This window comes from Rattus norvegicus, chromosome 15 (assembly GCF_021556685.1).
Source record: "Rattus norvegicus strain SHRSP/BbbUtx chromosome 15, alternate assembly SHRSP_T2T, whole genome shotgun sequence".
Classification (NCBI taxonomy): Eukaryota; Metazoa; Chordata; class Mammalia; order Rodentia; family Muridae; genus Rattus; species Rattus norvegicus.
In genome coordinates this window covers 34915730-34943011 of record NC_141548.1, presented here as the reverse complement: position 1 = coordinate 34943011, position 27282 = coordinate 34915730, and the positions used below count along the sequence as shown (strand labels likewise).

Sequence of the window (27282 nt, the reverse complement as noted above, 5' to 3'; positions counted from 1 at the left end):
GAGCTAAATCCCCAACCCGTTTGTTTTGTTTTTAAACAGAGTATCCCTATCTACCTCAAAACAGCCTCAAATTCCCACCAAACCTGCCTGGGTCTCAAATGCTGGGGCCATAAATATTTCCCTGGACTATAAGTACTTCCCCCTGTTGAATAGTGACATGAAGTGGGTGTGCAAATACTGTTTGGAGTGGAGTTATACATCTTAATTTATTTTTCAAGATTTTTTTATTTATGTGAGTACACTGTAGCTGTCTTCAGATACACCAGAAGAGGGCATCGGATCCCATTACAGATGGTTGTGAGCCACCATGTGGTTGCTGGGAAGTGAACTCAGGACCTCTGGAAGAGCAGTCGGGGCTCTTAACCGCTGAGCCACTCTTCCACCCATACATTTATTTCTAATAAAACGTTGTAAATCATTATTATACTTCTGGTTTTACCAGAGTTTGTCCAAGAGCGTGCAAGAGTTTTAATACTTTTGATGCTTCTGCGGGGGAAAGTATTCTTGTACTTCTTAGAATAAAAACAACTGCAATTAAAACCTTCTAGAATAACATTTCTGGATTTAATAAGAATAGAGACAGGTGTGCAGTGCAGGCCTGTCATCACAGCCCCGGATGTCTGTGGGAGGATCTGACCAAGGCCAGGTCCCGCTACCCGAGACCCTGTCTAAGAGACAAAACGAAATAGAACAAAACTGCATCCCTGTGTTACCAAGTTCTGCCGGAGAGGGGTTTCGTGTGACTTTATAGGCTTTGCTTGTTTTCTCATCCGAGTAAGTTTAAATTCAGATCTGAACAGAACGCGAGAGTTCTTCAACGTTAGCTAATTGCAAATCCGAATGGAGCCAAACTTTTGAATAAAGCAATGGAGTCTTTAGGGGGACGGTAAAACAACCAGAAACGCACATTTTTCCTTATTCCTAAAATAAATCCATCAGTTAAAAAGGGAATTTAGGTATCGCTTTCAAAACTGCCACCAAAATTCAGTGAACTGTTATTTATTAATGTTCTCTGTTGTTCAAGCCCTCTGCTAGACCCTAGGAAGCCAGAGGAAACAGACAAGGCCAGGATTCTGTCCCTCTCGGTGTCCTGTGATTCTCAAAGAGAGAAACTCCCAGGGTTAGACACATTAAAAGCCTCACCCCGATGCGGACAGGCTAGCCTGACCACGCTCTGCCATCTCATCCCCAAGACCGTCTGGAACAAGTTGCCCGCAGGGACATCTTCCCCAACACTTCCGGCCATGCCAAGTCTCAAGCGCCTTGGAACAAGTTATGAAAAAAAAAAAATTAGAATCCGTGGAGCTGTCGGCTAATTTGTGTCCGCCTGGAAGCAGGCTGGTGGCCGCTATTTATAGCTTGTTGCCCGCGGGGGCGTCTCTACTGGCCAGGGAGGGACGGAATTCCGGCCATGGCTCGCCCGAGGAACAAGTCTGCATCCCCAGGCGGCGACACCCGGGCTCGACCGAGGCGCCCTCCGGACGCCCACGCAGTCAGCGCCCAGGCTGCCATGGCAGTAGGTTGTGCCTTGAGCCCCGGCTGATCACTCCAGCCATGCAGGACCGGACCCTGGGGTGTCTGTGGCCCGGAGCCCCGGTCCTACACCTGCCGCGGATCGGCCGAACTGCGGGAGCCGGGACGAGGAGCGCGCGTGGTGCGCACTGGGGTGCAGGTGACGCCCGAGGATGCGGGCGCGCGAGGAAGGAGCAGGTGTTAGCTTCCCCAGACTGGATCCCGCCGAGGGGCTCGCGGGGGCGTGGCCTGCGGGAGGCGGGAAGGCGTGGCCGGCAGGATGGGAGGTGGCGAGGGAGTGGCAGGGCGGCGGGGCAGCGGCGTGGGGCACCAAGTGCGGTGCGTACCGCGGCGGTGGGGATGGCGGCCGGGGCGGAGAAGCCCGGCCCTGGCGCGGGGCGCTCGTGGGAAGAAGGGGCGCCGCACGAGTGAAGAGGGAGCCTCCTTTACAGAGCAGGCCGAGCCCGGCTGGGCGAGGAGCGCCGGTGCCGCCGCGGCAGAGCGGGGTAAGGCAGAGTGGGAGCCCCAGGGCCATGTTGGGGACCTGGCTGCACCGGGGGTGGCCGGACTCGGCGCTGCCATCCCTGGGCAAGGCCCTGTTGCTCCCTGAACTTAGGAGGCTTTCGTGATCCTTTGGATTGTTGTGGGGTGCTGTAGGCTGGGGAAGCTGAACCTTGGCAAACTTTGATAAACTTTGGGAATGATTACTCTTCTTCTAGGCTCCTAAAGACCTGGGCGGAGCGCCTGCTCTCTTTGGTGGCCGGCCGAAGCTGGGTGGAGATGGTTTTCTCAAAGATAGTATGCCCTTGGGTTGGGGAAAGCAACCAATCAAATCTCCAAAGAGCAGGGATCCTAAGGTCCTTTTTGCAGCCGCCCCAACTACAGGCAGTGGCCTGCAAGTGTCCCCTTAAGTTCGTAGTGTTATTGGAGAGAAACAAGGTGGGCTCACTTTGCTCGTAAGAAACTTTTTGAAGTTTATATTTTCTTTTACTTTAGTTATTAATACCACAGCCCAACTTCTTGATCTATACGTGTGTGATGGTGTGCCCGAGTAAAGAATGTACGTGTTCAGAAGAGCGCCCTTAGCTGCATTCTACAACAATCGTCTAGACTTGTAGTGTCATTAAATTCCAGTGGCTGGGCAGCTGTTTGCTTTCTGTCCACTCTTTACACTGGTAACTAGAATTCGCCCTCTTGATCAGCCGTCTTGATTCCTGAATATTTGTGAAAGGGACGCCAGCTCTCCAGTTTTCGTTTTGTCAAGATGCCCCCAAAATGTGCCACTTAACAGCAGTTGTATAAAACAGCCGGGAAGTGAATTGGGCACAGGCTCTCCCCGAGCACTCAAAGCTACAGTGGTTTGTAATCTGTGAATCACTTCACACACTGCCCTTCTGTGGGGCGGTGAAATATATTGCAAGACAAACATGGAAAGATTAAAGTGGAGTAAGGGAGGGACTTTTCTAAATATCAGTTGTGTTCGAAGTAAAAATGAGCTAACTTGGCACAAAGTCTCCTGGCTCAGCAGTCTGGCCTCTGTTGAGATAAGCATCAAACAGGGCATCACTCTGCCCTGTAGTGTGAAGCCGTTTACAAAAAAAAAAAAAAAAAAAAAAAAAAACGGTCCCGTGGGGACAGGCAGTGAAGTTTGCTGACCAGCACGTGGCTGGAAGTGGTCGGGTTTTAAAACGGCAGGAAACAAAAGTTGGCTCTGTCGATAAGGAAAGAATTTTAACCAAATTTCCTGAACGATACTAACATGTCAGGTTTTTCTGTTCATTTTTCATAGCTAAGTGACACATGATGGGTTTGAAATGTCCTTGCGGCCCAGCCTGGTTTATGGAGGTAACTGGAACTACACCCTGGCCTGCTTGAACACTTGCCGATTAGTACCTAGGACACACAGCCTTAGGCTCTTCACCGCTTCACGGTCCCAAGTACATTGATAAACACTCACATCCGTAGCTTGCCAGCATGTGTGAGGACATTCAGAGGACTGATTTGTGCAGAAAGCCTGGTCCTAGGATCTGGATGTGAAGAAACCCAGCCAAACTCAGCTGGTGGCCGGACTCACCGGTGTCTGTTCATCCTTCTGGGGGTCCCCAGGACTAGGTAGCCAGGGTCCGAATTGTATTTCTATCAATTTCCCCCATGCCTGCCTCTTCCACAGCCTACAAACCAATCTCCGGAGGCAAGGACCACAGTCTTGGTACCTGAGTGTTCACAGCACATACACAGCTACACACAGGAGGCACTAGATGTTTCCTGGAGAGAGAAAAGCACCCACTATGGCTCACGGGGCCATAAGAGCACATGGGAACAGTCTGCTTGCCGTTCCAGTATAATGCATAAAGGCAAGAAAATAATAGATATCATCTACATTTTCCCTCGTAGTAATGTACGAGGTGGGAAAATCCCCCTCCATGGTAATTAGATTGTCCGGAGCTGGCTTTTTAAAAACCGCTCACAAGTGTGACTGGCTGGAGAGTTGTTTTTATACTTGTGTATTTTATCTTTTTGTTTTTGTTTTGTTTTTGAGACAGGGTCTTTGAGACAGTATCCCTGGCTTAACCTAGAACCCTCTGTGTAGACAAATTGGCCTTCAAACTAACAGAGACCTATCTGCCTTAACCTCTGAGAGCTGGTCACCCCCCCCCTTTTTTTGGCTTTTTTTTAATTGAATATTTTCTTTACTTACATTTCAAATGTTATCTTCTTTCCTGATTTTCCCTCTGGAGTCCCCCTATCCCTTCCCCCTCCCCCTGCTTCTGTGAGAGTGTTCACCCACCCACCCACTCTCTCCCTCCCATCTCCCGCCCTGGCTTTACCCTATACAAGGACATTGAGCCTTCACAGGGCCAAGGGCCTCTCCTCTCATGAATGCCCCATAAGGCCATCCTCTGCCACATATGTGGCTGGAGCCATGGGTCCTTCCACGTGTACTCTTTGGTTGGTGGTGTAGTCTCTGGGAGCTCTGGTTGGTTAGTACTGTTGTTCTTATGGGGTTGAAAACCCCCTTCAGCTTCTTCAGTCTTTTCTCTAAGTCCTCCATTAGGGACCCTGTTCTCAGTCCAGTGGCTGACTGCAAGCACCTGCCTCTGTATTTGTCAGGCTCTGGCAGAGCCTCTCAGGAGACAGCTATATCAGGCTCCTGTCAGCATGCACTTCTTGGCATCCACAATATTGTCTGGGTTTGGTGACAGTCTATTGGATGGATCCCCAGGTGGGGCCATCTCTGGATGACCTTTCTCTCAGTTTCTGCTCCACACTTTGTCTCCATGTTTCCTCCTGTGAATATTTTGTTCTCCCTTCTAAGAAGGACTGAAGCATCCACTCTTTGGTCCTCTAACTTCTTAAGCTTCATATGGTCTGTGGATTGCATCTTGGGTAATTCAAGCATTGGGGCTAATAGCCACTTATCAGTGAGTGCGTACCATGTGTGTTTTTCTGTGATTGGGTTGCCTCACTCAGGATGACATTTTCTAGTTCCATCCATTTGCCTATGAATTTCATGAAGTCATTGGTTGTAATAGCTGATAGTACTCCATCGTGTAGATGTACCACATTTTCTGAATCCATTCCTCTGTTGAAGGACATCTGTGTTCTTTCCAGCTCTGTCTATTATAAATAAGGCTGCTATGAACAGAGTGGAGCATGTGTCCTTGTTATATGTTGGAGCATCTTTTGAGTATGCTGAGAAAGCATTTCACAAAATTCAACACCCCTTCATGATAAAAGTCCTGGAAAGATCAGCAAGTCAAGGCCCATACCTAAACATAGTAAAGGCAATGTACAGCAAACCAGTAGCTAACATCAAACTTAATGGAGAGAAACTTACAGCAATCCCACTAAAATCAGGGACTAGACAAGGCTGCCCACTCTCTCCCTACCTATTCAATATAGTACTTGAAGTCCTATCCAGAGCAATTAGACAACAAAAAGAGGTCAAAGGGATACAAATTGGAAAGGAAAAAGTCAAAGTATCACTATTTGCAGATGATATGATAGTATACCTAAGTGACCCCAAAAATTTTACCAGAAAACTACTAAGCCTGATAAATAACTTCAGCAAAGTGGCTGGGTATAAAATTAACTCAAACAAATCAGTAACTTTCCTCTACACAAAGGATAAACAGGCTGAGAAGGAAATTAGGGAAATGACACCCTTCACAATAGTCACAAACAATATAAAATACCTTGGTGTGACTTTAACCAAGCAAATGGAAGATCTGTATGACAAGAACTTCAAGTCTCTGAAGAAAGAAATTGAAGAAGATCTCAAAAGATGGAAGGATCTCCCATACTCCTGATTGACAGGATTAATATAGTAAAAATGGCCATTTTGCCAAAAGCAATTTACAGATTCAATGCAATCCCCATCAAAATTCCAACTCAATTCTTCAGAGTTGAAAAGAGTACTCTGCAAATTCATTTGGAATAACAAAAAACCCAGGATAGCAAAAACTATTCTCAATAATAAAAGAACTTCTGGGGGAATCACCACCCTGACCTCAAGCTGTATTACAGAGTAATAGTGATTTAAAAAAAACAAAAACAAAAAACAAAAACAAAACAAAAAAACTCTATGGTATAGGCACAGAGATAGGCAGATAAATCAGTGGAATAGAATTGAAGACCCAGAAATGAACCCACACACCTATGGTCACTTGATCTTTGAAAAAGGAGCTAAAACCATCCAGTGGGAAAAAGAATTTTCAACAAATGGTGCTGGTTCAACTGGAGGTCAGCATGTAGAAGAATGCAAAGCGATTCATTCTTATCACCATGTACAAAGCTCAACTCCAAGTGGATCAAGGACCTCCACATCAAACCAGATACACTCAAACTAATAGAAGAAAAAGTGAGGAAGAGCCTCAAGCACACAGGCACAGGGAGAAATTTCCTGAACAAAACACCAATGACTTATGCTCTAAGATCATATGGGACCTCATAACACTGCAAAGCTTCTGTAAGGCAAAGGACACTGTCAATAGGACAAAAGGGCAGCCAACAGATCGGGAAAAGATCTTTACCAATCCTACATCTGATAGAGGGCTAATATCCAATATAATATCTATATACAAAGAACTCAAGAAGTTAGACTCCAGTGAATCAAATAACCCTATTAAAAAATGGAGTATAGAGCTAAACAAAGAATTCTCAACTGAGGAATATCGAATGGCTGAGAAACACCTAAAGAAATGTTCAACATCATTGTCATCAGGGAAATGCAAATCAAAACAACCCTGAGATTCCACCTCACACCAGTCAGGATGGCTAAGATCAAAAACTCAGGTGACAGCAGATGCTGGCGAGGATGCGGAGAAAGAGGAACACTCCTCCATTGTTGGTGGGATTGCAGACTGGTACAACCATCCTGGAAATCAGTCTGGAGGTGCCTCAGAAAATTGGACATTGAACTACCAGAGGACCCAGCTCTACCTCTCCTGGGCACATGCCCAAAAGAGTGCTAGAGCAATAGCCTATGTCACCAATATTGGCTTTGTACTTCATTCTTTCATTTGAAGAATTATCCGTTTATTTAAACCATTTACGAACTCACGGTACAAAGTATGAAAATTGCTTGTTTTTTTTTTTCAGGCTACCCATCCCACTGTCTCTATACTAAATTAATGCTAGTCTATTCATGAAGATCTTTTTCTTATTACTTTAAAAATGAATATTTTAGCCGGGCATAGTGCCGTGTGCCTTGTAATCCCAGCACTTGGAACGCTGGGGCAGGGTTGTGGTGAGTCTGAGGACATCCTAGACTACATGAGTTCCCTGACAAGTTAAGCTGGAAAAAAAAGCAAAATATTTTGACATACAGTCTCTGTTTATTATGAAAGTGGACAATAATATTCTATAACTACTGAGGTGTGGAATTTGCTCACTAAGAGTAGAAATTTTTGCATTTAAAATGATGTTTCCAGTGCCAGTGTGAACAAGGTCACTGGGGTGTCCTTAATTCCTTTTAGGGAGTCTGCATATGTGTGTGTGTGTGTGTGTGTGTGTGTGTGTGTGTGTGTGGCGCGTGTGAGCCTCAGTACACACGGAGTAAGAGTTCCAGGCTGCAGCACCGATACCGCCTTTATAAAGTTGATCTAAGGTTATGCAGAGTCTGCGGATTGAACATGAGTGATCAGGCTTGTGTTACCTGGTGAGCCATCTCAGCAGCCAGGGGGAATTTTGATGGAAGTGCCCTGTTTTAGCCACCCTCACTGGCAAAAGCTTATAGTGGACTGAGACCTGTCTGTTTTAACGCATGTGCTCGAGTGCGTAGACTGTGGTAGGATGCAAAGGGCAACTTGTGGAACCTGAGCGGTCTGCCTGCTGCTTACCCCGAAAGGCACGTGAGAGGGAACGTGACCAAGAGTTGCAGGTGAGACTCCTTGCTGGGATTGGCACTGTGGGCTGTGCAACCTCAGGCAAATCTCAATACCCTCTCTGGGCTGCCACTTCCTGGGCTGTAAGTGAGGAAGATAAATGAGACACTTCTGAGCTTCTTAGTGCAACCACGCTATTTCTGTATGCCAGGTGCAGCAGGTAAGACTCCAGATGGCATCACTCTGGCTATACAGGGAAATTACCCTTTTTTTATTAAAAGACTTATTTATTTATTATATATAAGTACACTGTAGTTGTCTTCAGACATACCAGAAGAGGGCATCAGATTTCATTACAGATGGTTGTGAGCCACCATGTGGTTGCTGGGAATTGAACTCAGGACCTCTGGAAGAGCAGTCAGTGCTCTTAACCGCTGAGCCATCTCTCCAGCCCCAGAAATTACATTTTAATTGTTTACAGAGTCCGTGCTAGAAAAGCCAATCAGGCTGCCCAACTTAGGCATTTTAGGCATACCAAGAGCCTGCTGAGATCTCTAGTATATTAGAGCATCCCATGATTTCTTTACTGCAGTATATCCTTGCCCAAACCATCCCTTAGAAAGTACAGTGTTGGTAAGTCCCGTTTCATTTGAAGGTAATTACTTTTTCATTATTCAGTGGTTACTCTTGGAGGAAGAAGTGAAGCGAGTCCTTCGAAATTAACAAGCGATGTTTAGTAAAGTGTTTTGCTAAGTGACAATTCTATTGGGCTTCATGGATCTTTCACAGAAGTCATGTAAAGACCTGTGACGCCGTTGGGTAACTGGCACAGGAGACTGGAGAGTTGGCCAGGGTAGAAGATGGGATTCTGGATGGCGAAGGCTTCAGTGTGACACGGGACAGTGAGCCTTGAGGCATGGCCAGTTGTTATCTTTCTGTTGATGTTAGAGCTCTGTAGAAAAGGCCACTTAAAGCTGATTCCCAGAGAGGATATTTATTTTGTTCAAGCATCTCAAGAAGATAGAATTCGATTTAAAAAGTAAGTGTATTGTTAAGTTGCCCTTCTTTAAAGCAGTAAAGACCTTTATTTTTTAAACATTTTTTTTTTTAGATTTTTGCCTGAATGTATGTATGTGCATTATGCATACTTGCCTGGTGCCCTTGGAGGTCAGAAGGGGGCATGGATGCCCTGGAATTGGAATTATGGATGGTTGTGAGCCACCATGTGGGTGCTGGGAACCTTTGAAACCACTGTCCTCTGAAGAGCAATAGCACTTGTAGCCATGGAGCCATCTCTCCAGTCCCAAGACCTTTATATTGAAATGAGCACTTGTTTCCACTACTTACAAATTAATATGAGCTCTCACTGCAGCCAGGCGTGGTGGTGTCCCTGCAGTCCCAACTACCAGGGAGGCTGAGGTAGATTGTTCCAGCACAGGAGTTCAAAACCATGCTAAATAACATCAAGACAAGTGCTTGCCTTGCAAGCATGAGAATTTAATACCTAGACCCTGTGTGTCAATGCCGGGCAGGAGCCTGGAGAGGTGGCTCAGAATTTGCTATGCTACCCTGGGAGCCTGAGTTTGGTTCCCTAGCACCCACATAAAAAACCAGGTGTGGCCATGATCATGCCCATGTTCTGTCAGGGACAGAACAGGGGGAGTCCCTGGGGCTTGCTTCAGGTTCAGGGGGAGACCCTGACTAAAGAGAGTAAAGTGGTTAATGACAAAACAAGACACATAGCCACATAGCCTCTCTGGCCTCTGTGCATATACTGATGTATATCCACCCCTTAATACATACATTAAACACCAAAAAAGTTAATTAAAAAAGAGGTTCAGTATGGTGTCGCACACTTGTGCACTTAGTGGTGGAGAAACAGACATGGGGATACGTGAGACTTGCTGGCCAGCCAGTCCCTTCTCCTTGCTGAGCACCGATAAGAGACTCTGTCTCCAAAGGAGTGACACCCAAGATTGTTCTCTGGGACACACGTACACACAGTCACAGTAAAATAAGGTTAAAAACAATTCTCACCAGGCTTTCACATTCCAATAGGTCGGAAATGAAAACTGATTCAGAGGTGAAGTGATCATACCAGGATTCCTGCACTTAGCCCAGTGTCCACTGAGGAGCGGCCACCCCTCAGGCCATCAGAAATGAGTGAGAGCTCCCCTTGGCAGGAGCCTAAGAAACAAGACGAGAGGAGGTGCTTCCTGTGCAATTATTTCAAAAGTCACCCACGTAGGTTGGAAGTATAGCTTCAGGACCAGGATGCAGCTCAGTGGTTGTGTGCTTGACTGGAGAACACTCAATTCCGGTCTGATCTCCACCAGGAGGTGAGGAGAAGCAAACTGTATACACATGAACTTAAAAGAGTAGAATTTAAATATAATCTTGTCTCTCTGGAGCTCTATCCTTTGACATCAGAATGATATTCTGACAGTGATCGGGCGATAGATTGGGATGGAAATGTGGACAAAGAACTGTTTATAATTTCATTACATCATGGATTCTAGGAGAAAGTGGTCTTTGAGCATGACAGGATTTAAAAGTTAAGTAAAAATTCAGGAGTGGTAGCAGTCAGAAGCTACCTGGCTGGAGCAGGGGAACTGGCACAAGTTCAAGGCCACCATGGACTACAAAGTGAGACCTTGTCTCAGTAAATACACTAAGGGGCTGGAAACCCGGCTCCATATTTAAGAGCTTGTGCTGTTCCTGCAGAGGACCAGAGATCAGTTCCCAGCACCCACGTCTGGCACAGCCACCTATAATTCCAGTTCCAGGGCACTTGAAGCTTTCTTCTGTCCCCCACGGCACCTGTATACACACACACACACACAAACACACACACATGCCTACACACAAATGCATACACACATATATACATGCATGCACACACATACACACATGCACACACACATATACACAAACATACACATGCACGTACATGTGCTTGCGTATATACGCAAGCATATGCCTTTTTAAAAAATCTTTAAAAAATAGTATAAGTTTGATAAAGAATATGCATTTTTTTTCCACATAAAATAAGGGCTAGAGAGCTGGACTCTAGTAGTTAGGAGCACTGACTAATCTTCCAGAGGTTCTGAGTTCAATTCCCAACATGGTGGCTCACAACCATCTGTAATGGGATCCAGTGCCCTCTTCTGGTGTTCTGAAGACAGCAACAGTGTACTCACATACATAGAATAAATAAATAAATCTTTAAAAAAAAAAAAAAAAGATGGCAGCATCCTGCTAGCAGAGTGATGTTTCCCAACCACTAACAATGATTTCCCAAAATGGAGGGGTTAGAAACAATAACTACATTTACCCTAAAGCAAAGACTGCCCTTGTATGTATCGTTTATAGTAATAGTGCTAAATAGCGAAACGGGCATTCTCTTTAAGCATATCAAAGTTGGTTCCAAAAGAGAAAACAAACAAAAACACGTATGAAAGACAGCATTTTAAATTATAAACTTCAGTACAAGCACCACTGGACTTAGTATTTTTTGTTGTTGTTGTTGTTTTGTTTGGCTTTTTGTTTGTTTGTTTTGGTTAGTTGGTTTTTGTTTTGTTTTGTTTTTTTAAAGAGATTTATTTATTTTTATTTATATGAGTACACTGCAGCTGTCTTCAGACACACCAGAAGAGGGCGTCAGATCCCATTACAGATGGTTGTGAGCCACCATGTGGTTGCTGGGACCTGAACTCAAGACCTCTGGAAGAGCAGTCAGTGCTCTTAACCGCTGAGCCATCTCTCCAGCCCAGGTTTGGTTTCGTTTTAAGACAGGGTCTCACTATGTAACCTTGGCTGGCCTGGAGCTCACTCTGTAGATCGGGCTAGGCTTGAATTAACAGAGATCCACCTGCCTCTGTCACCCGACTGCTGGGATTAAAGGTGTGCTCTACCCCGGCACACCTTAGAAATCATAAGCTAACATTGCAATTAATTTGTTAACAATTTAAAAATGTCTAGGAAGTGGAAATTTTCCTGAAAGACAAAATTGACAAGAGAAATAGCAAACCCACATGTCAAGAACTATTAATAAAGTGGGAATCTACTCAAATCTTCCTGCCACCTTTTGCAGAGAAAGACACTAGTCCCAGACACCTGTAAGAGACTTCCTTACACAAGATGCTTCAGAGAATTTAACCTTTTGGGCTTAATAATTTATATGTCAAAGTATAATGACAGTACAAAAATTGGTCCATCTGACACATGAATAAATGAATCTAAAGTAAATGATAGAATGTGAGTGTTCTTGACTATTACTTGTAAGTCATGATACAGACACCCCGGAAGTGCTATGATCATCAGCTAAAGCTCAAATATATTCAAAAAGAAGAATATTAAATCCAGGACTGAGTGGTAATGTTGAATGACACGGGAAGCACAGAATCTGTAGCCAGCCAGGACCAGATGCTGCCTTAGCCCGATAAAAGTGAACACGTGATATTAAAGACACGTGTAAGCAGCCATGCTAGTACACGCCTGTGGTCTCAGCCTGTAGGACATAGAAGCAGGAGGGCCCGACGTTCAGAGCTAACTTCAACTACATAGTGAGTTCGAGGTCGGCCTGAACAACATGAGGCCAAGTCTCAAATTATAAAAGAAATCAAAGCAGTAGTCACACGTTAGAAGCATTTGTGTTGAATTCATGGTAGATGTCACCATGCTACCTTGTCTATTTGGTCCAAAACAGCATGAAAAAGAGATAACAGGAAGCCAGATATTGTGTTTCAGGGTTGTGATTCCAGCAGTCCGGAAGCACAGGGCTAGAGAAATAGCCCAGCAGCTTAGAGCACTGGTTGCTCTTCCCAAAGACCCAGGTTCAATTTCCAACACCCACATGACAGCTTACTACTGTCTGTAGACTCCAGTCCCAGGGGATCTGACATTCTCTCCTGGCCTCCTTGAGCACCAGGCCAGCATATGGTACATGAACATACATACAAACAAAATATCTATATCTATATCTATCTATATAAAACAAGGGGGAAGGGGCTGAGGCAGGAGAATCACAAGCTGCAGACGAGTCTCAGAGTTAGGCATAGTGTCAGACAAATAGGAAGAATTAGGAAGGGCAACCATCTGTGTTTAATAGCAGATATGTTGAGTCTGCATAATTAGTGAACCCAGAGGGACCTCCTGCTAGCTCTGTCTAGGACTTCCTAACAGACTGCTGCATACAAGATTGAAACCTAACAGGAATAACCAGGCTGGGTGTAAAGGTCCCTGTCAGGCACAGAAGGCCCTGGGTACATTCAAATCTCATTGAAGAAATGATGGCCAAAAATAGTCAAGATACATTTGGAGAACAAGGCTGGGAGTCCTGAGCCAGGAATCAGGCGTAGTCAACCCTGGTTATCTGCTGGGGATGGGAAACAGGACCCACATGTCCTTACGGAAGTCCATGATGCTCAAACCCTACCTGTGAGACGTGCCATGTTGTGTGTACACATATCGCGACTTCCAGTACCCAGCACACATTAGTGTGATGTAAAGAGTTTCCATAATGTATGATTTAGCAAATCATGATAAGGATGTCTGTATATTATAGACGCAATTTATAAACTATTTCTCTTCTGAGAGTCTGGAAGGCCAACTGTACTGTCTCAAGGAGGAAAGCTTGAATGAGTAAATAAGGGACCTGAGACATTAGTAGTAAAGTCTTTCCATTTTTCCATGACTAACGAGTTTACTAGATCAGCCCATTTATAGCTGGTTCATATTTGTGAAAAGTTCAGCCCACCAGTTCCCTAGGAGTATATCCCAAATCAGGGGCAGCAAAAAATTATTTCCTAAACCACCCTCCCCCTCTCTCTCAAATCCAGGCAGACATTACTAGCTGAAAATAGAACTCTGGATTATAGGACCCTTAAAATTCCACTTGGTGGTGTGCCAGGCCATCTCACACACTGCATACAAAATTGCTCTCTCTAACCCTGCCCGAGTTATATTAGCTCTGTAATGTTATTGTAAAAGGGAATAAAGAATGCTACACACTCGGTCTTTCAACTCCAATACCATTCTGTGGTCTTAGGAAATTCTGCGCTTCCTAAGACTGGAGTATTGGCTCAGGGGTTAAGAACACTGTTGCTGGGGCTGGGGATTTAGCTCAGTGGTAGAGCGCTTACCTAGGAAGCGCAAGGCCCTGGGTTCGGTCCCCAGCTCCGAAAAAAAGAACCAAAAAAAAAAGAACACTGTTGCTCTTGCCCAGGACCCAGGCTCAACTCCCAGCATCCACATGGGGCTCACAGCCATCTGTGACTTCAGTCCCAGGGCACCTGACACACTCTTAGGACCTTCAAGAGCATCATACGTGCACTTGATGTGCATACACGCATACAAAACATTCATACACATAAAATAATAAGTAAATCTTTTAAAAAAAAAACATCTAAGCCTTTCAGTCAGCTGCCTGTGGGTCCCCTGTTCTCACTCTGTAGACATCAATGAGCTCCAGATTCAGATGCCAGCCACCTTCCTTCTGTCCCTGACTGATCTAATTTACTCTAAAATTTTCGTTTATTTATTTATTTTTACTTTGACTTTTTTTTTTTAAAGCTAGGGTCTCCACAATATCCCCGGGTGGTGTGGAACTTTTAATCTCCTCTAGTCTCTAAAGTGCTGGGGTTACAGGAGTGTGCCACCACACCCAGCTTGGACGTTTTAAATACCTTCTGCTTGGTGACAACTCCCAGATGGGACCTCAAGCTTGGACACTTGCCCACCTAAGGCGTTTCAAGCTTCATGTGTCCCAAATAGAATTCACAATCACCATGCTCTTCCCTGTTGACCCTCCTCTGATGGCCCACCTTGGAAAAGAGCATATTTGTTCCTCTAGTTGGAGTCATGAGCTCCATTGTCCTCTCCAGACAGGCTGGTCTGCTTCAGTCTTCCGAATGTCGCACTAGCGTGATCAGGCAGGCTCAGCTGTCTCACCACCTGTCCTGTGGGCAGTGACCTCCTTAGATGGCAGCAAGGGAGGTAGGTGGTCCTCACTAGAGGCCCTCTAAGCTTCTGTGCTGTCACTCCCTTCAACCCCTCAAAAGTCTTTCCATAAATGAGAACCAGGTACCTGTCCCTCCTGCTGCAACCTGGCTTCTCCTGGCTTACTGTGCCCTCATCCCATCCTTCATGCCTGGTAGGGACACTCAGTCACTTCCTGGAGTGCTCTGCTCTGCACTTGAGGCCCTCTGTTTGGTTTCCACAACCATGTCTCTGCCTTACGTGTCTCCTCTTGCCCTCGGGCCATGAGGACCCCTGTTTCCAACTTCTGTTTCTGGTAGTTTGACTTGACTTGTGCTGTGAGGACGGGTTTAGTCCCAAGAGTGCTCAGCCCTGAGAGGCCCAGAGTAGAGCAGCAGTGGCAGCGGCAGCGGCGGCAGCGTTTCTCCGGGCTGTGTTCTGCCCTTGGCTGCAGCCTGTGGGTGTGTTCTCAGCAAACTTATCCTCCTGGGAACTGAGGTTTGACCTCACTGACAGAGTCTCGTCTACACTTCAGGGAAGGTTTCTTCCCACAGTTGCTCTCTCCACTGCTGTTGGGAAAGAAGGCTCCTTATGTCTTGACCCCCAATGTTCCTATTGACTCCACCCTCTGATGTCCTATATCCATGGCTTCCATGGCTTGAAAACACCTTCAGCGGGGCCCTGACCCTCTGTGACAGAGCTGACTCCTCCTTTAATTATGGTTTATTAAGTAAGTGCCCATTTATTCCCACCTACTGCCTTGTAACCTCATGATTAGACTCTCCATTCCTACCTTCCTGCTAGTCTGGTCATTTGAGGACTGTTGGTAGCCTCCTCCTTCTGAGATCAAAGGGTCTTGGGCTTCCATGTTGAACACTCTTTTAAAATGTTGACACAGAGTTCATCAAAGCCCTCTATGGCCCTTAGTGCTGTGCTGGCTTCTGATTCAGGAGTGATATTCCTGTGTCCCTTTGTCCTCAAGTCCCTCCCAGGTTCCTGTGACACCTGCTAGCCCCGTTTTGACTTTAGACACTGTAGGAGATGCCTGACCACTCCTAAGCTACTACATCCCCAGCTACGCAAGAGGCTGAGGCAGGAGAATTACAAGTTTGAGGTCAGCGTGGGCTACAGAGTAAGGCCTTGTCTTTAAGCCAAAAGAAAAGAAATAGAGAGAAGAAAAGGGGGAGGGGTTTGTGAACTAACTTTCTACAAAATTGAATGGAAATGAAGACTTGGAACAGTATGGAGGAAAGAAAGATCATTTCTCAGAGCACAGACTCCAAGAACTTAAAATCCAAGTGCACTGACTTCTCTGGAGACCCTCATCTGACCTACAGTCAAGGCACAACACCCTTCTGGGTTTCATCCTTAGTGAGTCTTCGTGTCTTCCCTACCTCACCCAATCCAATACCACCTTCCCACACACGGTCCCAGGCCCCTCAAAGGGAATCATCCTTCCATGTCTTTTCTTGGTCTGACTTCAACATATACACACTGGACACAGCAATAGTTCTGCGGTGTCCCCAGTCTTCAGTCTCTGTTGCCTGTTACACAGCACACGGCTGTACCTGCGATGTGCTCAGTAATGTGGGTGCAATATGGGTAGAGCATCTGGCTTTACTGAGGAGTTAGGGGGCCACATAGTCACCGCTTTCTAACCCCAGCTCTGATACTGTCATACCAGGTCACACCCATCCCACTTCTGTGGCTCCGCTGTCTTCTATCAAGAGGCAGCACTCTAAACCCCAGCTCTAGTTCTGCTTCTCCCCCAGCTTTCCCTCGGTGCTCATCTGAGTATTAACCACCCATCTCTCTGAAATCCCTCTCCACACATAGTTGGGTGTGGTGGCCTGCCTCTGTGGTCACAGCCCGAGAGAAGCTGAAGTTGGCAGATTGACGCTGGGTGCTTGTCAGCTGAGGCTTCAGCAAAACAGCAAAACAAAACAAAATGCAAACCGACAACAGTGAAAACAAAGGAGGAGGAGAGAGGACCCAGAAGTTAAGAGCTTCTGTGGCTCTTAGAGAAGCCAGGGTTCAGTCCCCAGCAGCCACTTAGTGTCTCACAACCATCTGTAACTCCAGCTCCAGGGGATCAGATGCTCTCTTCTGGCCTCTTCAGATGCCAGGCATGTAACTAAGACATACAGACTAAGTCAGGGTTTCTCTTGTTGTGATGAAATGTCATGACCAAAAGCAACTTGGGGAGGGCAGGAACCTGGAGGCAGGAGCTGATGCAGAGGTCGTGGAAGGATGCTGCTTACTGGCTTGCTCCCCATGGTTTGCTCAGCCTGCTTTCTTAAAGAACCCAAAACCACAGACCAGGGATGGCTCCACCTACAATGGGCTAGTGCCTCCACCATCACGCACTAATTAAGAAAATGCCCTGCAGGTTTGCCTGCAGCCTGATCCTACGGAGGCATTTTCTCAGTTGATGCTCCCTCCTTTCAGATGACTCTAGCTTGTACCAAGCTGACATAAAAGAAGCCAGGACACACAGACACAGACACAGACACAGACACAGACACACACACACACACACACACACACACACACACACACACACACACACTCACACACTCACACACTCATACACATAAAATAAATCTTTAAAAAAATCCATTTTCTTTCCTTTTCTTCTTTTGCTTTTCTTTGTATCTCTCTCTTTCTTTTTGTCTCTCTCTACTTTTGTTTTTAAACTCAGACCCTCCTGAATTCAATGTCCTGAATGTGAGGGCTTCAAGACATTTCAGATGGGTAACACATTAGGTTACAGAGACAGATTTTTTTTTTTTTGGTTCTTTTTTTTTTTCGGAGCTGGAGACCGAACCCAGGGCCTTGCGCTTCCTAGGTAAGCGCTCTACCACTGAGCTAAATCCCCAGCCCCAGAGACAGATTTTGAAAAGATGTGTTATATCTTAAACTGTCCACCAAACCTGTGCATCAGAAATAAACCCCAGGCTGCCCCAGAACAGCCACCATTTGATCTGACTGGAAAATCAACAGATCCCAAAGGCCCCCAGTGAAAATTACATAACTGTTGAAAAGAAATAGAGCTGCCAAGCGCCAGGAAAGCAGCCGGGAGACTTGAGAACCGAAGGCCTGTTTGGTGCTCAGTGACATAAGGTTAAGGCTGCTGTTGTTTGCAGCATTTTGTAGCAGTACAATAGGCAACTCAGGTTCCTGAGGCTAGCCTCAGACTCACCAAGTAGCCCAGGTTAGCACTCAACCTCTGCTATTTCTGCCTCCAGTTCGCAGGTGCTAGAATTATGTACTTGGGTCACCGTGTCTGGCCTTCAGTTGTTGTTGTTGTTGTTGTTGTTGTTGTTGTTGTTGTTGTTGTTTTTCCAATTAAGATGTACCAAGTAGACCAGGTACCATTTCACAGAGATAAATGTCACCTCCAGGCGGGATGTAGCCCCAGTCCCTACCTACCACCATCATAGATCAGTTCCACCTGTTCTGACGACTGCCACAGGTTGATTTTTGTCACAGTGTGACTACAGAGCTTAGGAATACAAACTAAAGCATGCCGTCCCCGGTGATGCAATCTTATCAGACCCTGTTGCTCTGTGGTCTGTCAGGCACCACGGCGTTGCTATGCAGCATGCGACTGTTTAAAGTGCTGTCATAACGCTGGGTGCAGCATCCTGTCATTAAACTGTACGTGCCTCACAGAGCTAAGCAGTTCCCATCTATGAAGAGAATACACTCGGGTCGCCTTCGATATCAAGCAGCCACATATATATACCTGAGGCACACTGCTCACAGGGTAGTCTCAAGAGTGGGGTGCTGACATCAGCTGAGCGACAGAGGGGAAGCAAGAGAAGCTGGGTCCCACAGTCCCCTCCAGGGGCCTGCCCACATTTATCTGAGAACTATCCCTTTGGCACAGGGACAGCAGGGCTTGTCTTGGCCTTTTATTCATTATCCACATTTTCAGAACTGGTGGTGGGCCTTCAGGACTTCAGTTCCCAGCAGCCTTTGTGTTTTGTCTGCTCATCACAGGTGCAGTTAAAGTGCGGGAGGGAGGGAGCAATAGAAGGGATTGGCTGGTTTGTTTCCAAAACTGGAGCTTCAGAAGACAAGAGGCAGGGCCGTAAGTCTCTGGCTTGTTTGCGTCTTGATGTTTTGAGACAGGATCTTACTCTGTTCCTGGCTGGCTTGGACCTTACTATGTAGCCCAGGCTAGCCTCAGACTCATGGCAATCCTCCTCCAGTCTCCCAAGTGCTAGAATTACAGGCAAGAGCCTGGTTTTGTTTTCCATACACATGCACACACATTTGTGCATGTTTATGTGTGTACAGTTGTGCTTACTCATGTGCACATGGTTGAACATACTCTTGTGCGTATGTGGCCTGAGGTGATCTGTAGTGTGTAGAGGCCAAAGGATAACCCTGGTGTCATCCTTAGAAATGACATGTACTTTCTTTGAGCCAGGGGTTCTCGTTAGTGTCATAGCCCAGTGGTCAAGCAAGACCGACTGGCCAGTGAGCTCCCGGGGTCCTCTGCCTCCCCAGTGCTGGGGTTGCAAGCACGGGAGCCATTACACCTGCTGTCTCCATGGGTTCTGGGGATTGAACTCAGGGCCTCATGCTTACAAGGCGAGCCCCTTACAGGCTGAGCTAAAGCTATGGCTCCATGTCTTCCTCATTTTGTGAGACCACGTCTCTCGGTGTACCCAGTCTGGCCTCAGTCTACTGGGTCCTAGGATTACCGAACTGCTCCATCACATTTGGCAATGGCTGTGAATTTTGTGGTTACACATGTGACTTACTGTTATGGAAAGGAAAGAGAGGAAGCACCCTATTATCAGTAACCATAACTCCTTCGGTGTGGCTCCTTCCCTTCTCTGAGAGCATGTCTGTGTGCGTGAAGTGACAGCATCAGGCTGTGCCTGTCATTTGTCATTACAGCAGTAGTGTTTCTTTGTGTCACTGGCATGCTTAAAATTATACTTCATTAGTATTAGTATATGACATATACTAATATTTATATATATTATATATCAGTAGTTAGGGATCATGTGAATTTCGTTTTTCAGTAATTATAAATGAACCATAATTTTTCATTTATTCCTGGCCTTATTACTCTTTTGTCTACAGGTAAGAAAAAAAAATGTAGCCTGAACCAATGGTGGGTTTTCCTCTGGTTATAAAAAATATGGAAGCAGTTGGCAAGGTTGATTTAGCAGCCTTGTAGTGTGCCAGTGATGATCTTGACACTTTCTTGACTCTGCCCTTAGTCTTACTGACTAATGCTTACAAGGTGGCTGCCCATCTCCACATATCTTAGGGTTTCCACTGCTGTGAAGAGACACCATGATCAAGTCATCTCTTATAAAGGACACATTTCATTGGAGCTGGCTTACAGGTTCAGAGGTTCAGTCCATTATCATCATGGTGGGAAGCATGGAGTCATACGGGCAGACATGGTGTTGGAGAAGGAGCTGAGAGCTCTACATCTGGATTCACAGGCAGCAGGAGGAGAATGGATCCCACAGAAGGCTTAGCCTAAGTATAAGAGACCTCAAAGCCCACCCCATACAGTGACACGCTTCCCCCAAACAAGGCACGCCTACTTCAACAAGGCCACACCTCCTAATAGCGCCACTCCCTATGAGCCAACCCTTCAAATACGGAAGTCTATGAGGGCCACTGCTATTCAAACCACCACACCAGGCACCATGCCTGAGCTCAACTTGGGAGTACAAAAAACAGTCTTTTCTTAGAAAGCCAACCCTGGTTGGAATGACGCTCGGCAGTTAAGAACATGTGTTGTTCAGGCAAGGTCCTGAGTTCAGGTCTCAGCACTGGTGGCACTGGGCCTGTGGCTCACAGCCGCCTGTATTATAGCCCCACCTCTTGACAGGACTGTGGGATTTGTCAGGGGATCTGTATACCTTCTTCTGAACTCTATGGGCATCTGCACCGCCCCCACGCACACACACAGCACACACATATATACATAGTTAAAAATAAAGCAAATTGTTTAAAAAAGAAAAGCAAAGCATCCCAAGAAGTTTCCCAGAAGAATTCTTAAACTTCATGCACATCCCTCTGCTGGGATCAGCCCCACCCTTCTCCCATGACCTAAGGACTTGAGTTAGGCTCCTTATTGAAACCTTGGTAAGGGACCTTCCTGATACTAAGGGTACTCGGGCAGGTGAGTACCCTTCTTTTTAGGGACAGTTCTGAAGGATGAGTAGATTTAGGGCTGACTAGAAGAGAAGACAGTGGGAGCTAGAAAGGATCCCTGCCATCTCCCATCTCTCTTATCATCAGCAGGGAGTGGCTGCTTCCTATACAGCAGTTTAAGTCCTTGAAGAGCAATGCTTTACCTTCTAAAAACGTCAGAGCAATGTGTGTCACCACAGGGACAGGGGCTGTGGGATTTGTCAAGAGTAAGATTTTGTTTTCTATCTTGACCCGATAAGCAGAAAACTGGAAGAGTTCTTGAAGCTAGTATTTAGCTGTTTCTTTAGACTGCTAGTAAGTGAAGTTTTATTTAATTCCAAGCCTATTCTTAAAGATTAGCATCGAGGCTGGAATATGAACTAGAGAGAGGGCTCAGTTCCCAGCACATACATAATGGTTCACCGCCATCTGCAACTCCAGTTCCAGGGAACTTGACACTCTTTCCTGTCCACTACAGGTACCAGGCATGCGTGAGGTATACAGACATGCGGGCTAAACTTTGATACACATAAAATAAATCTTTAGAAAATTAGTAAAAATAAAAAAGAAGGCTCAGAGGATAAGATAAAGGAGTTTTCTGCCAGGCTGGTCTACCTCAGTTGGATCCCACGACCTACAGTGTAGAAGAGGTCCAACTCCTGAGAATTCCATTCTGGCTTCCACTGAAATAAATAATTTTTTTTTTTTTGGTTCTTTTTTTTGGAGCTGAGGACCGAACCCAGGGCCTTGTGCTTCCTAGGCGAAATAAATAATTTTTAAAAATCTTAGACCTATTCATTTTCTAAATTCCTGTGCATGAATGTTTTATCTACATGTGTGTCTATGTACCATGTGAGTTCCTGGTGCCCACAAGGCCAGAAGAGTGGGTACATAGGATCTCCTGGGAATGAAGTTATGGACTTGCCATGTGTGCCCTTGGAATCAGACGTGGGTCCTTAACTACTGAGCAAATTCTCCAGTTCAAATGTGTGTGTGTGTGTGTGTGTGTGTGTGTGTGTGTGTGTGTGTGTGTGTGTGAAGTTCCCAAGTACCTTCCATGCTGCTGTTCACTTTATATTTTTCAAACTGGATCTCTTACTGGACACAAAGCTCTCCAATAGGGTAGGCTTGCTTGCCAGGAGCTCCAGAGATCTATGCACTCCCCTCCCAGCCTGGCATTAGAATTCCAGACATGTACAACCAAGCCTGCCCTTTTGCATAGGTTCTGGGGATTTGAACTTGGGTCCTCATGCTTGTGAGGCAGACACTGTACTCACTGATTGTCACTTAACATCTTAAAATTCCAAGTGAAGCACTTTCTGGGTTCTGCTTGCTGCTGGTGAAAAGCTCTCAGGGAGAACTTTCCCTCGGGATGGAGACCCTCCAACTCCAAAGACCAGACCGAGACACCACAGGATGCAATCAGCAAGAGGATTTGGTTTATTGTCGGGATACACAGGCACAGGCACCTGCGGGCGCTTCAGTCACTCGGGGGACTGGCGCGCCCCATGGAACCAAGGATGGGCTTTTATAGGATTTTGGGGAGCAGCTAATATGGCAAGGGTTTAGCCCGGGGGCAAGTTTCCTAGCTACCTTCCAGAAACATAACGGCTGACTCGGCCCCCCAAGGGTTCAGCCCGGGGGCAAGTTTCTTAGCTACCTTCTTGGAACATAACGACTGACTCGGCCCCCCACCAGGGTGTGGGACCTCTCCTGGGGCTTTTTTTCATTGTCAGGTGCTCAACCGAAGTCGTCCTGTTGCCAGGCCTTCAACCAAACATATCTTGCTTGGCAGCCGCTGTGTACTCAGTGTTCTAACCTTTCCCTGAACCAGTCATCTTAAGTACAGCCTTGCAAAATGGCGTTACTGCTGCTAAGCTGGGGTCTTTCACTGGAACATACTCTTTCAGCCGTGATGGTTTTCCTCACTGCGGAGAGGCTGTGAGAACATGGGAGCTGTCTCTTCACTGAACTCCCTCACGTGCGTCTGGTCCCAGTGAGCAGCAGCAATGAAGAAACTCTTCCTCTCTCTGTCCCCTATGCTTCTCACAGAAGGCCCACATCTTCCTCCCTCACCCCTGTGTGTGGATACATGGCTGTTCCTGCTTTCCCTTTTCTCATTGTTGCAACAAAATACTGACAAAAGCAGTTTAAGCACAGGATGGTTTGATTTGGGCTCTTAATTCAAAGGTTCATATACAATCCATCATGATGCACTTGTGTTGGCAGGAGCTTCTGCTGGCCCTTTTGCACCCACAGTGAGGATGCTACTACTCAGCCCTTTCCTCCTTTTCCTTCAGCCCAAGAAACTAGCCCATGCAGTGAAGCTGCCTCCATGTGCAGTGGGTCTTCTCACTCCAGTTAAGCTCACCTAGAAACTCCCTCACGCCTGGAGGTTTACTTCCTGCTGCTTCAGCGTCTCACCAACTTGACGAGATTGAGCATCGTGGTTAGGCCTTCAGTGACCAAGCTCACAGGGAGAAGGCCTCCTGCCCACAGACTTTGCTGGGAGTGTGCTCCAAAGCCCCTGGGCCTCTTCCCCTTGTCTTTGGCTAGTATGCTAATACTTATACGGTATCGTGTGTGTGTGTGTGTGTGTGTGTGTGTGTGTGTGTGTGTGTGTGTGTGTGAGACTCCCTAACACCAGCAGCTCAGTGGGGACATGTTGTGTGCCCACTAATGCTTTTGAGTGACTATTGGACTGGAGCCTTGGTCCCAGCGAGGTAGCCATGGCCAGCCAACTCTGGGTGCTTCTTGAGCTGTCCCATCCAGTGTTGTCCAGGTATCTGGTTTGGGCTTCTATGGCGGCCACAGAGATTGCACACGTGATAGGTGAGGTGATCTTAGGTGGTCTGTTAATTACTGCAATAGTGAGACAATTGACCCTTTATCAGTTGTTTCCTTCTTCATGGTGGCCCTAACTCCCAGCAGACTGACCCAACGAGAGGGTTTTGTCTTTGTGGGGTTTCCCTAAACAATGCAATATCACTGTGTTAGCCATCTTTCTCATCACCATGGCAAGATAGCAGAAAGACAGCTTACAGGAAGAATACCCATTTAGCTCATGGTTTCAGAGGGTCCAGTCCAGTATGGCGATGGGACATGGAAGAGGAAAGTAGCTCACATTGTAACCTATGTCCTGCTGCCTTCCTACGTTCCCCTTTTTCCCTCTGTTCAGTCCTCCAACCCATTCGGATGCTGCTGTCCACACACAGGGGTGGGTCTTGCCCTCCTCGGTTCATCGCCCCTGGAAATACCCCTCAGTCACACCCAGAGGTGAGTCTCACCTGTCTCCCAGGTGATTCTAAATCTGGATAAATTGACACTGGAGATTAATCACCACACCACCTATGAGATGATCTGAAGTGTACAGCAGGGTGTGACAGGTTCTGTGCGACACCACACAGTGGTATTTATCGTCTGTGAAGAAGCTGGAAGCCAGTCACCTTTGCCGAGGAAGTTTTTATGTGCTTGTTTTTGGTATTTCTTTTGTCTGTAAGCCCCATGTATCCCAAGCTGGTCTCAAACTTACTGTATGAGCCAAGGGTGATCTGGGCCTTCCGCTCTCCCACCTGCGCCCACTAGTGCCAAGGTTAAGGTGTTTGCCCACTCACCTCACCCCCTTCTAAGCCTCTTCATCCTTTTTTGGATAAAGAATGTTTAATCAGTGGTTTTGCCAAACAATATCATCAAGTAGAATGCTATCAGTGGTTTGTTAGTTTGTTTGTGTTGAGACAGGTGTTGATATGTAGTCATAGATGTCCTGGAAAGGGCTAAATAAAGCAGATAACTGAACTTTTGACAACCCTCCTACCTCCTGAATAATGCCAATGTATTTTTTTCTTAAAGCTGCCCTTTATTTCTGGTATGCCTGCTTTTATAGTACTCGAACTATTACTTTATAATAGTAGAAGAAAGCCTTAATTTAAGCGTTATAAAGAAGAAAAAGAAAGTGGATGGTAGGTGAGGTGGTTGATTAGCAAGGCGAGAATTTCGACAGTGCCCCAGAAGGGCAGCCCTTTGCAAATGTTCTCTAATGTCATGGGAACAGAAAGGCCCAAGTCAGGAGTTAGCCAAGCCCCTAGCTGTATTCGAGTCATTCTGGAGAGAAGGAACCCAGAGTTAGAGGCAGGGGACTCATTCCTCGTTCCTTCACCCCCATTTTCTCCAGCCCTGAAGTGAAGGGTGGGGGGTGGTCAAGCCACTCACACCAGCACTTGCTTACTGTGACATCTATTGAGTAGTATCAGAGATTGGTGCCAATGTCACCTGCCTGGCGAGACAGGATATGTACAGTGTCTGTGGGGATTGGCTCTAAGACCCACACAGATTCCAAAATCACCAGTATCCAGGCCCCTCCTATAAAATGGCAAAGTATTTGCAGAGAACCTATCCCATCCCTTTGTAGTGCATCGTCTCTGGATGCATTGAAATACCGAATACAAGGGAAATGCTATGGAAATTGTTACCATACTGTATTGTCTGAGGGATAAGGACAAGAAAATGCAGATACAAAGCAATCGCTACCACCCCACATTTCAAATTAATTACTGTTATTGTGTATCTATATGTACAATATATGTGGTGCCATGGCCAGTGTGTAGGGGTCAAGGACAACTTTCAGCAGTCAGTTCTGTTCTTCCAAGTGAATTCCCAGGATCTAACTCAAGTTGTTAGCACAGCTTTACCACTAAAGAAGGGTGGTGGTGGTGGTGGTAATAGAAATACAAGGAATTACTGGGGGTGGGGGAGGGACAGGCTCCTTGGTTTGGGGATTACATGTAGTCTACTCCAGGCCTCCACTTGCTTCAGATCTGAAGTTGGTGGGACCAGAAGCAACACTGCCCCAATGCTGCGCTGACCTGCTCTCCCCAGTCTTAACAGCTATGCTTCCCTTGCAGGTTAGCAGTCGGGAGCAATGGGCGACTGGAGCTTCCTGGGGCGGCTGCTGGAGAATGCGCAGGAGCACTCTACAGTCATCGGCAAGGTGTGGCTGACCGTCCTGTTCATCTTCCGCATTCTGGTGCTGGGGGCGGCAGCCGAGGAGGTGTGGGGTGATGAGCAGTCGGACTTCACCTGCAACACACAGCAGCCAGGCTGTGAGAACGTCTGCTACGACCGTGCCTTCCCCATCTCGCACATTCGCTTCTGGGCGCTGCAAATCATCTTCGTGTCCACGCCCACCCTCATCTATCTGGGCCACGTGCTGCACATCGTGCGCATGGAGGAGAAGAAGAAAGAGCGGGAGGAGGAGCTGCTGAGGAGAGACAACCCTCAGCACGGCCGTGGTCGGGAACCAATGCGTACAGGGAGCCCGCGGGACCCGCCACTGCGCGATGACCGTGGCAAGGTGCGCATCGCAGGCGCGCTGCTGCGGACCTACGTCTTCAACATCATCTTCAAGACGCTCTTCGAAGTGGGGTTCATCGCGGGCCAGTACTTTCTATATGGCTTCCAGCTGCAGCCGCTTTACCGCTGCGACCGCTGGCCCTGCCCCAACACCGTGGACTGCTTCATCTCCAGGCCCACGGAGAAGACCATCTTTGTTATCTTCATGTTGGCTGTGGCCTGTGCGTCACTGGTGCTCAACATGCTAGAGATTTACCACCTGGGCTGGAAGAAGCTCAAGCAGGGAGTTACCAACCACTTCAACCCAGATGCCTCAGAAGTCAGGCACAAGCCCTTGGACCCCCTATCCGAGGCCGCCAACTCTGGCCCTCCCAGCGTCTCCATTGGGTTGCCACCTTATTACACACACCCTGCCTGTCCCACAGTACAGGCAAAGGCCACAGGGTTTCCTGGGGCCCCACTGCTACCAGCAGACTTCACAGTGGTGACCCTAAACGATGCGCAAGGCAGAGGCCACCCGGTCAAGCACTGCAATGGCCACCACCTGACGACAGAGCAGAACTGGGCCAGCCTAGGGGCAGAGCCGCAGACTCCAGCCAGCAAGCCCTCTTCAGCAGCCTCCAGCCCTCATGGCCGCAAGGGGCTCACTGACAGCAGTGGCAGCAGCTTAGAGGAGAGTGCCTTGGTGGTGACACCAGAGGGAGAGCAGGCTTTGGCGACCACAGTGGAGATGCACTCCCCACCGTTGGTCCTCCTGGACCCAGAAAGGTCCAGCAAGTCCAGCAGCGGACGAGCCAGACCAGGTGACTTGGCCATCTAGCCACAGTCTCTCCAGATACCTTTATAAACCTTCTCTTTACCCCTTAGAAACCAAAACCAAACCAAACCAAAACAAAACAGAACCAAAAAGCATTTCAAATCAACAGGTAGAAAGAGAAAAAAC

At 46.9% G+C, this 27282-nt stretch overlaps 1 protein-coding gene across 1 annotated transcript; it reads left to right on the top strand.

The window, feature by feature from the left end:
• The first annotated feature begins 1819 nt into the window (after positions 1 to 1819).
• Positions 1820 to 27282, top strand: Gja3 (gap junction protein, alpha 3). The gene is made up of 2 exons (NM_024376.3): positions 1820 to 2018; positions 25892 to 27282. Exon 2 carries the CDS (start codon positions 25909 to 25911, stop codon positions 27157 to 27159), a length of 1251 nt encoding a protein of 416 aa, NP_077352.2. The 5' UTR covers positions 1820 to 2018; positions 25892 to 25908; the 3' UTR covers positions 27160 to 27282.

Excerpts from the sequence above, each read along its gene's own strand:
- Gja3 (NM_024376.3), top strand. The coding sequence starts at position 25,909 with ATGGGCGACTGGAGCTTCCTGGGGCGGCTGCTGGAGAATGCGCAGGAG.